The following is a 14,996-nucleotide window of genomic DNA, read 5'->3' as shown; positions in this document are numbered from 1 at the left end:
ATTTTTTTTTTTTTTTTTTTTTTTTTTTTGTGGTACGCGGGCCTCTCACTGTTGTGGCCTCTCCCCTTGCGGAGTACAGGCTCCGGACGCGCAGGCTCAGCGGCCATGGCTTACAGGCCTAGCTGCTCCGCGGCATGTGGGATCCTCCCAGACCAGGGCACGAACCTGTGTCCCCTGCATCGGCAGGCAGACTCCCAACCACTGCGCCACCAGGGAAGCCCACCTACAAATTTTGATCTTAAAGTATAAGTAATTTAAAAGCAGAGTTGTGGTCTAGGTTTTCGCTGTTGTATCCTGATGTCTGTCACAGAGATTGGCACAAGCTAAATAACCAGTAGCTACTAAGTAGATGAATGAATAGGTGTAATTTTTAGTCCAAACGGAATTTGCAGTTAAATGGGAATTTTTAAATGTGGATATCTGTATCAAAGGCACTACTGGATTATGGGTTTTCATTAAAGTTCTGGTTAGCAAAAGAAGAAAGACTGAAGTTTATATTCTTTGTTCCGCTTGTGATCTCTTTTTAGTATAACCATAGCTAGGGAATAAGTTTTTCTATTCCTTGCTGGGTTCAACCGTTCGGAAAGTTAGAAATAATTCTCTGAATGTGTGGGTGCTGTTTCCTGGCAATAAGATTAAATAAACTGTTGCTGCAAAACATTGATTTTGCATTAACTGTTCTTGCTGTGTATTTGGGTTTAACCTAGAAAAGAATTGTTTTAAGTCAGCGTTCGTGGGTCATGAACATGAAATGGGTATGGTTTAGTCTTAGGTATGGTGTCCTAAAATAATAAATTATATTTATTTCAGAATTCAGTTAAATGATATATTGTACAACATATTTCACCATGACTTAAGGTACATCTCTCATAGACATAGCATAGAAATGGCCACAAATGTAACCTTAAAACCCTATTTTGGAAAGAGAAAAGGAATAGAACGCTGAGTAATTATGTTTTCCAAAGTTGGCTTTTGTAATATGTAAGATGTGTAATTCTAATACTATATTAGCTTTTAATAATATGTAATACTAATATGATTAACTGCTGTTTACCAGGAAGGCAAATAGATAATCTGTACAAGTGTCAGTATTTTTGTTCTTGCCGTTAAGTTAGATCCTTGTGTTATTTGGTTGCTTGGTTGGTTTTTGAAAGGGCAGGGGGGAGTCTGAAGGCACTTTTCAGCATAAAGTATATAACCATTAAAAGCATCCTAAACAATGCAGTTGGCTAAACACACAACCTTTAGACACATAGACACTGCCAACTTTAAAGATTTAATTCAGTTTTCATAGTAGCTTAGTTAATCCCAGACCAAAATGATTTATTGGCAGTTTTTGGTATGAAATGTTCTCTTCACCTGATACTAGTCTTTCTTAGCATGGATTTTCTGACTCTTAAAGTTGATGTCAAATACTGGAAGGGATGTTGTGATGCTTTAAATTCCCTTCAAAATCATAAGTTTAGGGCTTTTTTAAGACTGTATGTGCTCTTTGCTCGGCCCTCTCAGTGTGGACATGGAACGTGAGGCCTGAAGATTGCAAAATCAAAGAAACAGTGATGATGTGTCATGGTTTCTCAGGAATCCCCGTTCTACAAGCAGAAGTTAAAAACATTTTCTATTAAGGAAACTCAGCAGCTCTGAAGCAATGTGGTAGCTCAGAGAAGCAAATTTCCATTTCTGGAGTTTGTACACTAGCTTTCTTTGCTCACGTTAGAGAAGGTTGGGATAGTTCTGAATTTGCTCCTTTTGATTCAAGTTGAAGTTCCTGAACCAAGTACCTGAGTAGGTGGCATCCCACTGAAAGGTTCATTTTGTTTTTGAAAACAAGGTTCTTCTCACCTCTAGCGAATTGGGAAATGGATGAATTTTGCAATATTATGCATTACATTTCAGTGCAGATTTTATTTGCTTTGGTCACTAAAGTGTGAGGTTAGAGTGGTGTTAGACTTACCTTGTGTAGTCTGACTTTGACATCCTTTACACCAATGATTAATTGTCAGGTTCCTGCCTAGGAGGGTGCCCCCATTCTTGCCCTTCTGCTTTAGATAATGCTCTGCTGTCAACAGACTGAAATCTGGGTGTTTGCCATGGTGAATATAGACACTGTTTAAAGTGGAACATTGTCATCCTTCGATTAACGGCTGTGGGAGAACTTCATAATTTATTAATCTTAATGTATAGTAAATGAGCTGTTGATGTGTTCATGCACATTTCCTCCAACTGTAATATTGGAAGTAAGTTTAAAGGTGGCCCCCAGTGAGGAAGCTGTTGGCCAGAGAGGTTAAGTAATTTGATCCAGGTCACACCTCTCTTTAAGTGACAGAACGGACTTCAATCTTAGTCCTGTATAGTAGAGAACAACTGTGTCTCTCAGTGCGCTAAAGGAATATTATTTGCATATTAAGGAGAATCTTTTAAATGATTTTGAGATGCTCGAGACTTTCCTCATGGAGTGATTTGGATGTGAGCGGTGATCACACATGTCATTTTTGAGCAGCTGTGGAAGAAGAACACGATTATGCCACGTGCTTAATCTGTTGCATCTGGTTGCTGGAAAAATTCAAAAATTCCCTGATTGTTGAAAGAGGAAATTTCTCCCCCTTTGGAGCATTTCTGTCAAAAACTCTTCTAAACAGTGAATTTTGGCTGCTGGATGCTAGCACTTAGTCATGCTGCCTGATGTGGTTCTTCACCCAGAGAAGAGGTTTAGATAAAATGCCCCTTGAAGGCCTTCATTGCCCTAACACTATACACAATTTTATAATTTTGGATAGAAGACAGAGCTCTGGTGATTTTTATGGTGAAATTATTTTATTTTGGCCCTTGACTGTCCCCATGACCCTCTCATGGGAGGGGCTGAGTCTTTTCTATGAGACAGAGCCTTAATCAAATAAAGCCCTAGAAGGTTTTCTTTATTTCATTTGTCCTAGATGGGGAAACATTTTAAACTCCTCACATCGACCCTCCTTCACCAAGATCTCAAGCCCACCGATGATTTCATTTTACTTTCAGTCTAATTGTGCGTTCCCGGGCTTTAACCATAAGCCATTTTGTGTGGTCATTTAGCACCTTTATTTTACCCAAAAGATAGACTTCATCTTTGCAGCCTTACTGCTGTAGGAACTGAACAGAGGATTTCCTTGGAGGACGCCTGCGTTGAGTAATCTCTGAGCAGCTGCCCCTGGTTTTGATGGCAACCCTTAGCTTTGTGAGAAGAAATCCCACGTGATTTGGCTGCTTCCGCGGGCACGGGATTTGAAGGAGACAGTAGTAAAACCTCTTTAATTGGAAGTCTTCTTCGTAGTTTTTTTTTTTTTTAAAGTATATATTATTAAATCCTTTGCATTAGTTATAGTACTTTTATAACTTACCTTCATCAGGTACTTTGGCCAAAAATTTTTGCATAATGAGCCTCTCATAGAGTTGCTATTGCGTAATGAAGAGTGAATTTCTTTGGCTCTGATTATTCAAGTGATTTCATAATAAGCAGAAGTACTATTGTATTTTTGGATGTGGGATACTTGGCAGTGTCACCTCCTCCCTCCCACAAAAAGCACTGAATTCATGATACCTTTAAAGTAACATCCATTTCTTCCATGCCAGGTTACTTCAGGTGGAACATTCATTGGCATTGGACGGAAAACACCAGACTGCCAAGGAAACACCAAGTACTTCCGCTGTAAATTCTGCAATTTCACTTATATGGGCAACTCATCAACGGAACTAGAACAACATTTTCTTCAGACTCACCCGAACAAAATAAAAGCTTCTCTCCCCTCCTCTGAGGGTGCAAAACCTTCGGAGAAGAACTCTAACAAATCCATCCCTGCACTTCGGTCCAGTGATTCCGGAGACTTGGGAAAGTGGCAGGACAAGATGACAGTCAAGGCAGGAGATGACACGCCTGTTGGTTACTCGGTGCCCATCAAACCCCTTGATTCAAGACAAAATGGTACAGAGGCCACCAGTTACTACTGGTGTAAATTTTGTAGTTTCAGCTGCGAGTCATCAAGCTCACTTAAGCTACTAGAACATTATGGCAAGCAGCATGGAGGAGCACAGTCAGGTGGCCTTAACCCAGAATTGAATGACAAGCTGTCCAGGGGCTCTGTCATTAATCAGAATGATCCAGCCAAAAGTGCAGAAGGGGAGCCAATGACCAAGGCAGACAAGGGCTCTAGTGGGGCGAAGAAGAAGGACTTCTCCAGCAAGGGAGCAGAGGATAATATGGTCACGAGCTACAATTGTCAGTTCTGCGACTTCAGATATTCCAAAAGCCATGGCCCCGACGTTATTGTCGTGGGGCCACTTCTCCGTCATTATCAACAGCTCCATAACATTCATAAGTGTACCATTAAACACTGTCCCTTCTGTCCCAGAGGCCTTTGCAGCCCAGAAAAGCACCTTGGAGAAATTACTTATCCATTTGCTTGTAGGAAAAGTAATTGCTCCCACTGTGCGCTCTTGCTTTTGCACTTGTCTCCGGGGGCGGCCGGAAGCTCAAGAGTCAAACACCAGTGCCACCAATGTTCCTTCTCCACCCCCGACGTGGACGTGCTCCTCTTTCATTACGAGACCGTGCATGAGTCCCAAGCATCGGACGTCAAACAAGAAGGCAATCACCTGCAAGGATCGGATGGGCAGCCGGCTGTCAAGGAAAGCAAAGAACACTCATGTACCAAATGTGATTTCATTACCCAGGTGGAAGAAGAGATTTCCCGACACTACAGGTAAGCCGTACGGGGGAAAAATAGTGAGAAAATGATAGAAAGTATCCAGAGGGCTGACCCAAGAATTTTGGGGAATGATTGTGGCGACCTTGGGCAGTTATAGAACAAGATCATGTTCTGTAAGATCATAGACTGCAGATTCTATATTGGTAGATGTGATAACCACAGATTTTAATTTGGTCACTTGTTTCAAACTGTTTACTCTTATGATTCATACCTGTTTTATACCAGCTACTGAATATATTTTAAAATTCTCAGTGATGCTGGTAATGTTGCTGGTTTTACCGCAATTCATTTATCTGTCCTTGCTAAGTATGACCCCATATCCCATGATTTTTGGTGGAGCGGCTTCCAAATGAAAGATGCCGCTATAATATGTACTATTCTCTATTCCACCTGGGAAACAATCCGCTTGAGAACATGTTGCTCGTTTTTCTTTTAAAATGAAATTGGACATTCTTCTAGTTTTAAAAAATTAAGCAACATCCTTGTTTTGCGTACAGACAGTAACGTGAAGCAGAGAACTCTGTAATATGTGTGACTTTGGGTTTCTGTACACTCTGAGCGAGTAAACCTGCTTACGTTGTTTCAGATTGATTCGTAAATAGATGTAAGGTGTGTTACTGTTTTCCTTCTACTTTCATCTTATTCTTGTTATAAACATTAACTTTCCCAATTAATCTTTCATACTTTCTAGAGATGAGTTTAGAATACATATCTTTTTTTTTTTTTGCGGTAGGCGGGCCTCTCACTGTTGTGGCCTCTCCCGTTGCGGAGCACAGGCTCCAGGCACGCAGGCTCAGCGGCCATGGCTCAAGAGCCCAGCTGCTCCACGGCATGTGGGATCTTCCCAGACCGGGGCACGAACCCGTGTCCCCTGCAAAGGCAGGCGGACTCTCAACAACTACGCCACCAGGGAAGCCCTAGAATACATATCTTTATTTCATTTATGTATTCATTTCTTAACTAATTAGCTCCAAAAATACACATAGTGCCAGGCATTGATAATAAAATAGGAGAAAAGAACATAAACATAGTGCCCTTATGGAACTTATGATTTAGCAGAATCCTGGTAGCATAGTGCATTCAGTTATTACTTCCAGGGTATTGGGTACTCTTGTTATCATGCCTCTAAGCATCAAAGTCAAGAGCTTTATTTACTATTTTTAAGGGCTTTTCCATTTGCAGACTCAATATCCTAGTTTTTATTACTTCCAGGGTATTGGGTACTCTTGTTATCATGCCTCTAAGCATCAAAGTCAAGAGCTTTACTTACTATTTTTAAGGGCTTTTCCATTTGCAGACTCAATATCCTAGTTTAAAAATCTGGTTATTTAAATTTTCACATCCCAAGATTTTAAATAGTTCCTCCCATTATTTTAAAAAGTTGTGTGTTAGTACCAGTGTGTGTCTGTTTTCTCAATCACCAGTAACGAAGCAGTTTATGTCCAGCAATAGGCTAACAATGTTACACGTTAATTTGAAGGGCATCCTAATGTTCACAGTGGATCTAAACGTTCAGAAAACACTTCCTTGAGATTTACACTGTTTAATTTATAAGGTCAGCCCTGGGAAAGACACAGTCCTGCGATCAAATATGTGTTCACACTTGCAGTGAGTGTTTCTGGCTCTTTTGATGTTAGCTGCATGCTTATTTATTTCTGGGGCAAGCAGACATTAGCTTCCTTCCGAGCCTTGTTAGTATGTATACTGTGCGTGTACATTTCTTAAGCGATGTAGAAATTGGATAACCCATTCTTTTTTTGAAGGAGGAGGCTTTTTTTAATCATGAAGAAATTAGCCAACACACACACACACACACGCACACGCGCGCGCACACACACACACACACACACACACACTGATGCATGTAGATACCAGATCCCTTGGATGAGTGGCTTTTTTTGAGGAAGCTGAGGCTATTGGTTGAAAACTTGGCTGGAAAAATAGAGATTCCATATGTTTTGGTTAAACAAACAAAATCTAAGAAATAAATATGAATAAAAATATTACTGAATAATCTCAGAGTTTAATTAATATTCAGGAGTGAAAGTAAGCTCCAGAGGGAAGAGACTAGTTCTATTTTGTTCATTGCTGTGTCTGCACGATTTAGCGTAGTAGTGCCAGGATGGGTAATAGGTGCTCAGTGAGTACATTTAAATAAATGAGATCCCTGTGAGATTTTGACTTCACAGTAGTCATGAATAAGTCGAAATCTCCATGGTGAGTTTTAATTTAATCTTTGACTATTGTACGGTCTTGGAACACTTCTGAGGACACACAAAATAGAAGTACATTTTGAACTTAAGTCAACCTTCTTAGTATTTTATTAGATTAAAAATAATTAGCAGCACTTGTCTCTAGGTCATTATAATCCTCTCGCACTTATTCTTAAAACCTGATGTAGTTTGTGTGATCCTAGGTCCTTTAAGTTGCTCTGCTTGAGTTCTTTTAGAAATATTTGAAATTTGGAGACTTACTGTTTCAGGAGCCACAGCTTGGTAAGAAGTACAAAGAAACTCTACTGAAAGTTGAACAGTGGAGGCTCCAGGGATGTGAAAACAGATAGTCACATGAATGTTGAAAACTTAATCGGCTATCAAAGCACTTCCCCCAAATGCTACATTTTGAAGGTAGTGTAGGAGGAGAGAAATTTACCACATCACAATACTATCTTTCTAGTTAAATTTATATTTATTCATATTATTCATGTTGGGAAACTTTTACCACAATTCTGTTATTACTGGGGATTATATTCTAGGCTTTTGAATACTTTATGTACAAGACTTATAGTGTACTAAAAAAGATAGCACAAACGGAGAGCTGTACAATGTGTGAAATCATGTAGCTATAAAATAACTATAGCTAAGAAGCAAGAGAGTTGATTTAAAGCTATCAGAGAAAAACCTCAGTGTGGATTTCATTCCATGGGCATTTTCCTAAAGAACCAGTTTAACCTGAGTTGAACTGCCAACATTATCCACTTAGTAAGTGAAACTTGGCCAGTTCTCCTTTCTTTATGTTTCATATTTACTTATGATACCCCGTAGTTCACATCATGACAGAATTGTTATATTCCACTCATGTTTGTTTCTCACACTCCATTTCTTTTATTATATATTATTTAATTAACTAGTGTACCCATTCTCTAATTGACTACCATTCTCCTAATCAACATTTTCAGTGTTATAACTTTGTGTTTCTGGAGTTGTGGGAGGAATACCTCCTTACAAAGCAACTATACCAGATAAAACATAATTTCTTAGTGACTTGTTAGACTTCCATGAATTAAGTGAAAGTTCTGAAGCTTTTCTCTTCACCCCTTCACCAAAAGTGAGCTAAATCCAGACTGGGGAGAGCAAGCAGGGAATGCAAGTTTTCATGGATGAAAAATGCTGACATTGATACTGCAGTTATATTGAGACTAAGCCCAGAGTCACTGGCAGAGAGAGGGCGTTGAATCCATGAGTTTCACTCTAAGCTGGCACCTTGAAGTTGGCTAATGTGGTTCAACATTACTGCCTTCCTCTGACTCCTGTCAGAAGTAAACACAGATTTATCTCCAGGAAAATACTCCAGTTTTCACCTCCATGTTATGTATGGCTTCAGATAAACCTTATATGAGCTTCCACATTACAACAGTTTACCATATGAGTGTGGATGTAAATCACTACATGTGAAATCAGTAGGAAAAGCAAATAATAGCTTTAGATACCCAGGAACTTCAGATCAGCAGTTTTCATTTAGAAAATAATAATTAATAAATGTTTAAAGAAATGAAAATTACACTTATAAATTGATCAAGCTACATGAGACTATAAATAACCAGGAATATTCAAAAAAGAAACAATAGCATTTTTGAATGGACAATCTAATTATTGAAATTTAAAACATATGGATAAGTTAAGTAATATATTAGCAAATGAGTTAATCAGAAGTTAAATCTGAAGATACTAGCCAGAATACTTAAGAGAGGGGAAGGGGATGGAAAATATCAAAAGTGGATATTAAGATATGAAAATACAAGAAGCTGTTCTGACATGCATCTAATTAGAGTCCCAGAAGAAAAGAATATTGAATGGAAGATAAGCAATCAATATTTGAGAAGATAATGGCAGATGAGTTCTTAAAACTGATGAAAGACATAAACACACAGGTACAAAATAGGATAGCTTATACTGAGCAGAATATGTAGATCTTCCTCGACTTATGATGGGTTTATGTCCCAATAAACCCAGTATAAATTGAAAATAACGTAGATCAAAAATGCATTTAATACAACTAACCTACTGAAATCATAGCTTAGCCTAGCTTAACTTAAATGTGCTCAGAACACTTGTACCCTATAGTTGAGAAAAATCTTTTAACACAAAGCCTATTTTATAATAAAGTGTTGACTATCTTATGTAATTTATTGAATACTGTACTGAAAGTGAAAACCAGAATGGTTGTCTGGGTACAGAATGGTTGTAAATGTATTGGTTTTTTCCCCTCCTGATCATGTGGCTGACTGGGAGCTGGGGTTCCCTTCTTCAACCCAGCATCATGAGAGAGTATCGTACCACGTATCCTGCATATTATTAGCCCAGTAAAAGATCCAAATTCAAAATTCAAAGTACGGTTTCTACTGACTGCATATGGTTTTTGCACCATCCTAAGGTTGAAAGATTGTGAGTCGAACCATCATAAGTTGGGGGCCATCTGTACACAAATAAATTCAGTCATAGACATCTTGTAGTAAAAATTGAAATGCTAAGGCAGAGAGGTTCCTTAGAGCAGCTAAAGAGAAACAACAGTTCAACTATTCAAAAAAGACTATTAGGTTAACAGTAGACTTTTTATCAGCCACAATGGAAACCAGAAGATGGAGGAATACTATTCAGTTTTGAAGAAAAAAAAAAAGTCAACCTAGGATTGCCTGCCTGTCAAAACTACCTTCCAAAAATAAGAGCAAAGACATTTTCACATAAACAAAGACCAGGGAACTGTGAGTAAGTCTCAACAGCCATAGCATGCCTAATTTATGCAGTTAAAAAGGGATAGACTGAGTTATTGGGCAACACTATTATGTGAGTTTGCAGGGAGATTGATCAGAATTAAGGTGTTCTAAAGTGCTTGAATTGTCTGGAGTTAGTGAGTTAGGACTTTGTTATGCATATTTTGATAACTTTAGGGATAACTAGTGAAAGAGTAGGAAATGAGTACATAACTTCCAAAGCTATAGAGGAGAAAAATGGACAACAAAATAAAGAACACCCATAAAATTCAATCTTTTTTTTAATGTATCCTTTTTTAGAGGATACGTGGGAAAAAGTAGACAAATAGAATTTTTAAAGGAAGATGGTAAAAAAAAAAGTCCAGATATCAAAAATCTTAATGAATCTGTGGGGGTTAAACTTTCCACTTAAAAGATATTATCAGACATATTAAAAAAAATCTAACTATAAGCTGTTTATAGGTTACACACTCAAAGCATAAGGCTATGGAGAGTTTGAAAGAGCAAAATAGACTAAATTATAGGCGTAAATATAAATGAAAGAACAATTGAGGTAGCTTTATTAATCTCATACAATTTAGACTAAGACAAAAAGCATATGCAGGAAAAGTCATTACTAATGATAAGAGGTTCAGTTCATCAGGGATATATAATAATTACAAATACGTAAAATATAAATATAAATAAATATATATGTAAAGCACAAATTGATCAAAAACTACAGGGAAAATATGACAAACCACAATCACAGTAGTACATTTTAGGAAACCTCCCTTATTAAAGGTTGAACAGAAAAAATTTTTTCAAAATATAAAATATTTGAGCAACAAATTAAGACACTTATTTATTTAGTTATTTATTTATCTTGGCAGTGCCGTGTGGCTTGCAGGATCTCAGTTCCCTGACCAGGGATTGAACCTGGTCCACGGCAGTGAAAGCCCAGAATCCTAACCTCTAGGTCACCAGGGAACTCACTGTTCGTTTTTTTTTTTTAAATTGATTTAATTAAAATACATAAATTCTACACCCAACAATTAGAGAATGCACATGCTTTTCAAGCAGATATAAAATGCTTATAAAATTTGATACATACTAAGCCAATAAGAAATAAGATTTCAGAAAAACAGTATTGGGCTTCCCTGGTGGTGCAGTGGTTGAGAGTCCGCCTGCCGATGCAGGGGATACGGGTTCGTGCCCCGGTCCGGGAAGATCCCACATGCCGCAGAGCAGCTGGGCCCGTGAGCCATGGCCACTGAGCCAGAGCGTCCGAAGCCTGTACTCTGAAAGGGAAAAGCCCGGAAAAAAAAAAAAAAAAAAAAAAAAAAAAAAAGTATCATATAGAACACACCCTTATACTCAGTGTAATTAAATCAGACGTCCATAGCAGGAAGATAAGGATAGATGAAATCACACAAGGCAAATATTAACCAAAGAAAACAATGAGGTCATTTTATTTATTCCAGGAAATATAGGTGTTAAGACAAAAAATATATAGTGGATTAAAAAATGGATAAAAATTGCCAGTACGTGTGATTTTATAAAGTGAATTTAGCAAATTCTGGCAATGTCAGATGCTCGTATTCCCAAAGACCATGTAATTTCACTCCTCAGAAGAAAACTTCTTGTATGGGAACACTAGGAAACGTGTGCAAAAATGTTCAAAGTAGTATTTTTTTAAAGAGCAAAACAACCGAAACAAAAATTAAAAAGCAAAACAAATAAGAAAAAAACCTCAACTATACATAAGAGGTTAGTTAAGTAACTTATAGATTTGTCATACAGTGGAATATTATACAATAGTGAATTTGAATAAATGACAGTTGAATACAACGTGGATGTCTTATAATTTTGACCGAATAAAAACGAATCAAAGACAACTATTTGTAGCTTCATACCATTTCATAGAAGTTCATAAAAGAAGTTCATAAAAACTAGCAAAACAAAACTGTATACATATATTCATACATATTTATATATGTATACACCATGTATATTTGTTACATTCATATACATATATTGAACTGTACCATAAACATTATTTTCCCTCTATAAATATATCATTCTTTCTTTCTCTGTATATATATATGTGCGTGTGTACATAGACTCTTCGTCACTCTGTATCTCTCCATATAAAGATAAAGAATATATATAAGTATATCAATCATATTTTATGATCCTATGATTATGTTCATTTTCATTTTTTGCTAAACCTAGATATGAATGTATATATATGTACATGTACATGTGTGCGATTAATATTACACGATAAAATTTTTAAAATGAGGCATCAATTCTCATCAATACACATATCCAATAAATATTTGAATAAATAGTCAACTTCCCTTATTATTAAAAAACTACTTGAAAATCAGTGATATAGTCATTATCTACCTAATTGACTAGAATGTGGAAAAATGTACACATTTTTTGGTAGCGTATGTGATGACAAGCATCTGTCTGTTTAGGGATTTATGAATGCGTTAAAATTTTTTAAACAGTGTTTGAATATTTTAGACATAAAATATATATCTCAGGCTAAAGGAAATAACAGTGGATGCAGTAGCTGATTAAATTAATGTAGCTACTGCACAATTTCTACCTTAAAAGAGCTCTGGGAAGGAACATGAACTGTGTGCTCTGCTAGTTCTGAAGAATAGATTTTATGATAAGCACTTAATTATCAGCACATCTGAAAAAGCTAAGTACACAGTGCATTAGTACAGAGTTTCTAAAAGGGTGAGTACCAAGATGGTTACATCTAGATTTGTGTATTTTATGTGTCATGTTCTTTTAAACAATACCTAATAAATCAGTTGCCTGTAAAACCTTGAAATGGACATCATGGTTCAAGTTGAAAATTCCCATTGTGAGACAGAAAGTTACCCAAGGTGTTATAGTCCATCAAGAAAATAACCCACAATTGCACTACCTTTATTTGGATACATTATTTATTAGAAATTTCAGATTTAATGGTCCTGAAGACTTTGTATAGGACAGTTATCGAGTCATGGAATAAGATAAATTTTAGCCATGATTTACATTTCATATTATATAATTTATTTCTCTTTTCTTGTTTACTTTCTATTTCATGGGAAGATTTATTTTTCTGTTTTGAATGTTTGGTAGGGATATCTTCTTTTTGAAAGTGAATCATAAATTGAGATTTTTCAGCTATGACATTAGTTGTGTTTTCTTCTACCACGTGAAGGTGAAATCACCCCATGCCCTTCTAAAAGAACCCAGTTATTCCAAATAAGTAAATACTCATTAGATTACTTCAGTATAAAAATACAAGATGAGTGGATTGAATGGAATCTTATTCATTCGGAATTTCAATTTTCCTTAGATTATATTTTGTAGACTACTCCTTTGCACTTGACTAAGGCTGAATATTAAATTTTCAGCTTTTAAAAGTTGATTATAGGTTACCCACCTATACATCTGTAATTCCTTTTCTGTTTTTGTCCCTCAAATACTCTCTTCAGATGCTTTTCATTCCAACATTCAACAGTGGCAGTGACCTCAAGTGCCACACCTGTAGACTCTTATGACACAAAAAATGACTAATTAGTTGTCACATACACTGAACTATATTTAAATTAAATCACTTCATTTACTCTTCCTTTGTGACAATTTATCTGTAGGTATTTGTTTCCATAATTACCAAAAAATACCTTTGCAGTCTTAATTGATTAGTATTTATAATTTATTCATTTACTTTGATGTCCATTTAGTCATTGAAGAAGAAAAACTATGGTTAAAACTATTGAAAGTGAAATACAGTTATTCGGGGAAGGAGAGCTTTTTAAGTTATGGCATAAATCTCTGGAAGTTGACATTAAAAGGAAAAAAACAAAGCATTGTTTAGAGCTGACTCCACAAATAGCGTGAGCTGTTTGTTATGAAAATCAAAATACAGAAATATTATCAGAGTAGAGCAAAAGACTAGCACCTTTTAGCTGATTTTTTTTCTAGAATCTAGAAAACCTCAGTTCTTTATGAATTATGAAAATAATTTTTAATCTCAACTAATGAATAAAATGATACTGCTAGGATAAAAGGTTGAAATATGAATGGATCTGAAATAAATGCTTTTTTATAGCACATGAAATTTCTGTCAAGTAGAATAAGGAATAAAACATCTTTTCTCAAAGAAATTTTAAGTCACTTGAATTAAGTACAAGTTGGTTTTTTTATGCAGCTTGATGTAGTTTTTTCTGGAGGCAAAAGATGATTATCTGTTTTATCAAAGTTGATTGTGTTCATTGTCTAAAGTTTTGCACTGGAAAAATTGAGATTTTATGTAAGTATGTCCCAAACATTGTATGGGACATACTTACACTAAAATATTATTTGTTTATTATCTGAAATTCACATTTAACTGGGCATCCTGTATTTTATCTGGCACTGATAATGGTAGGGAGATCTACAGACTGACATCTTTTTTCCTCAGGTAGCATGAAGAGGATGTTTGCTATCCAGTTGGCAGCAGAGTATAGAATTTAAATTAATGCAAATATATTTGCAGTGTCTTTTAAATTAGTTGAGCTTCATGTAGCTAGAAGTTCTAGGAGTTTTTAAATAATGAAGAGTTTATTCAGAGAACCATTCAAAATATACCATCTGCAAAATATCTATGTACTTCTTAATATTTCTCTGCTGCTTTATGACTTTACATATTAAGTCTAGCATTACCAGAGCTGTGGTGGTTCATTCCTTTGGTTATTAAGTGGATATTTACTGACTATCTGGATGTTCTGGGTGGAGCTGGAAGGGATATATAGAGATGTGTGGGCTTTGATCTTGATTTTAAGGCAATTACAATATAACTGTAAAGTAAGACATACATGATTATTTGGTGAATGAGAGCTTTTTAAATGATGAAATAAATCTTTTTATGCCATCAGTTAAATCAAAGGCCATTCATTTTAATAAAATGCAATGTGAAAAAAATCCTCTGGATGACAGAGTTTCAGAGTAGCTCAGAGGATGGTAGGTTTACTCTTGGGTTTGAGTCATTTGGGAAGTCTTTATGGATGAAAAGGTAGTTAAGGTGGGTCTTGAAAAATGAAGAGAAAACTCCCTGAACCTTTTGAGGTTTTCATATTAATGTTGATAAAATGAAATGTATTCAGTAGGTTAGAGCAGAGTCCAAACTAACGTAGTTTCTCAATGACTAAACTTTTATTCTTCAGTAATGTTTCTTATACTAGGCATTAAAATAATCTTTTTATTTTGGGGGGACATGGCATTAAGTTGAAGGGCTT

The 14,996-nt window shown here is 36.2% G+C and overlaps 1 protein-coding gene across 6 annotated transcripts in view; it reads left to right on the top strand.

Moving 5' to 3' along the window:
* The window catches only part of TRPS1 (transcriptional repressor GATA binding 1), a 255,381-nt gene that overhangs the window by 58,873 nt on the left and 181,512 nt on the right, over nt 1-14,996 (top strand). For all 6 annotated transcript variants that reach the window (XM_027092544.1, XM_027092543.1, XM_027092539.1 and 3 more), the window contains one exon: nt 3,607-4,733. In XM_027092544.1, the coding sequence (XP_026948345.1) occupies nt 3,607-4,733 (1,127 nt within the window). The remainder of the gene's footprint in view (nt 1-3,606; nt 4,734-14,996) is intronic.

Source organism: Aethalodelphis obliquidens, unplaced genomic scaffold (genome assembly GCF_003676395.1).
Source record: "Aethalodelphis obliquidens isolate GAN/ISIS:26980383/991018 unplaced genomic scaffold, ASM367639v1 scaffold79, whole genome shotgun sequence".
Classification (NCBI taxonomy): Eukaryota; Metazoa; Chordata; class Mammalia; order Artiodactyla; family Delphinidae; genus Aethalodelphis; species Aethalodelphis obliquidens.
The sequence above is the reverse complement of the archived record's forward strand: the minus strand, read 5'-3'. Positions and strand labels throughout refer to the sequence as shown.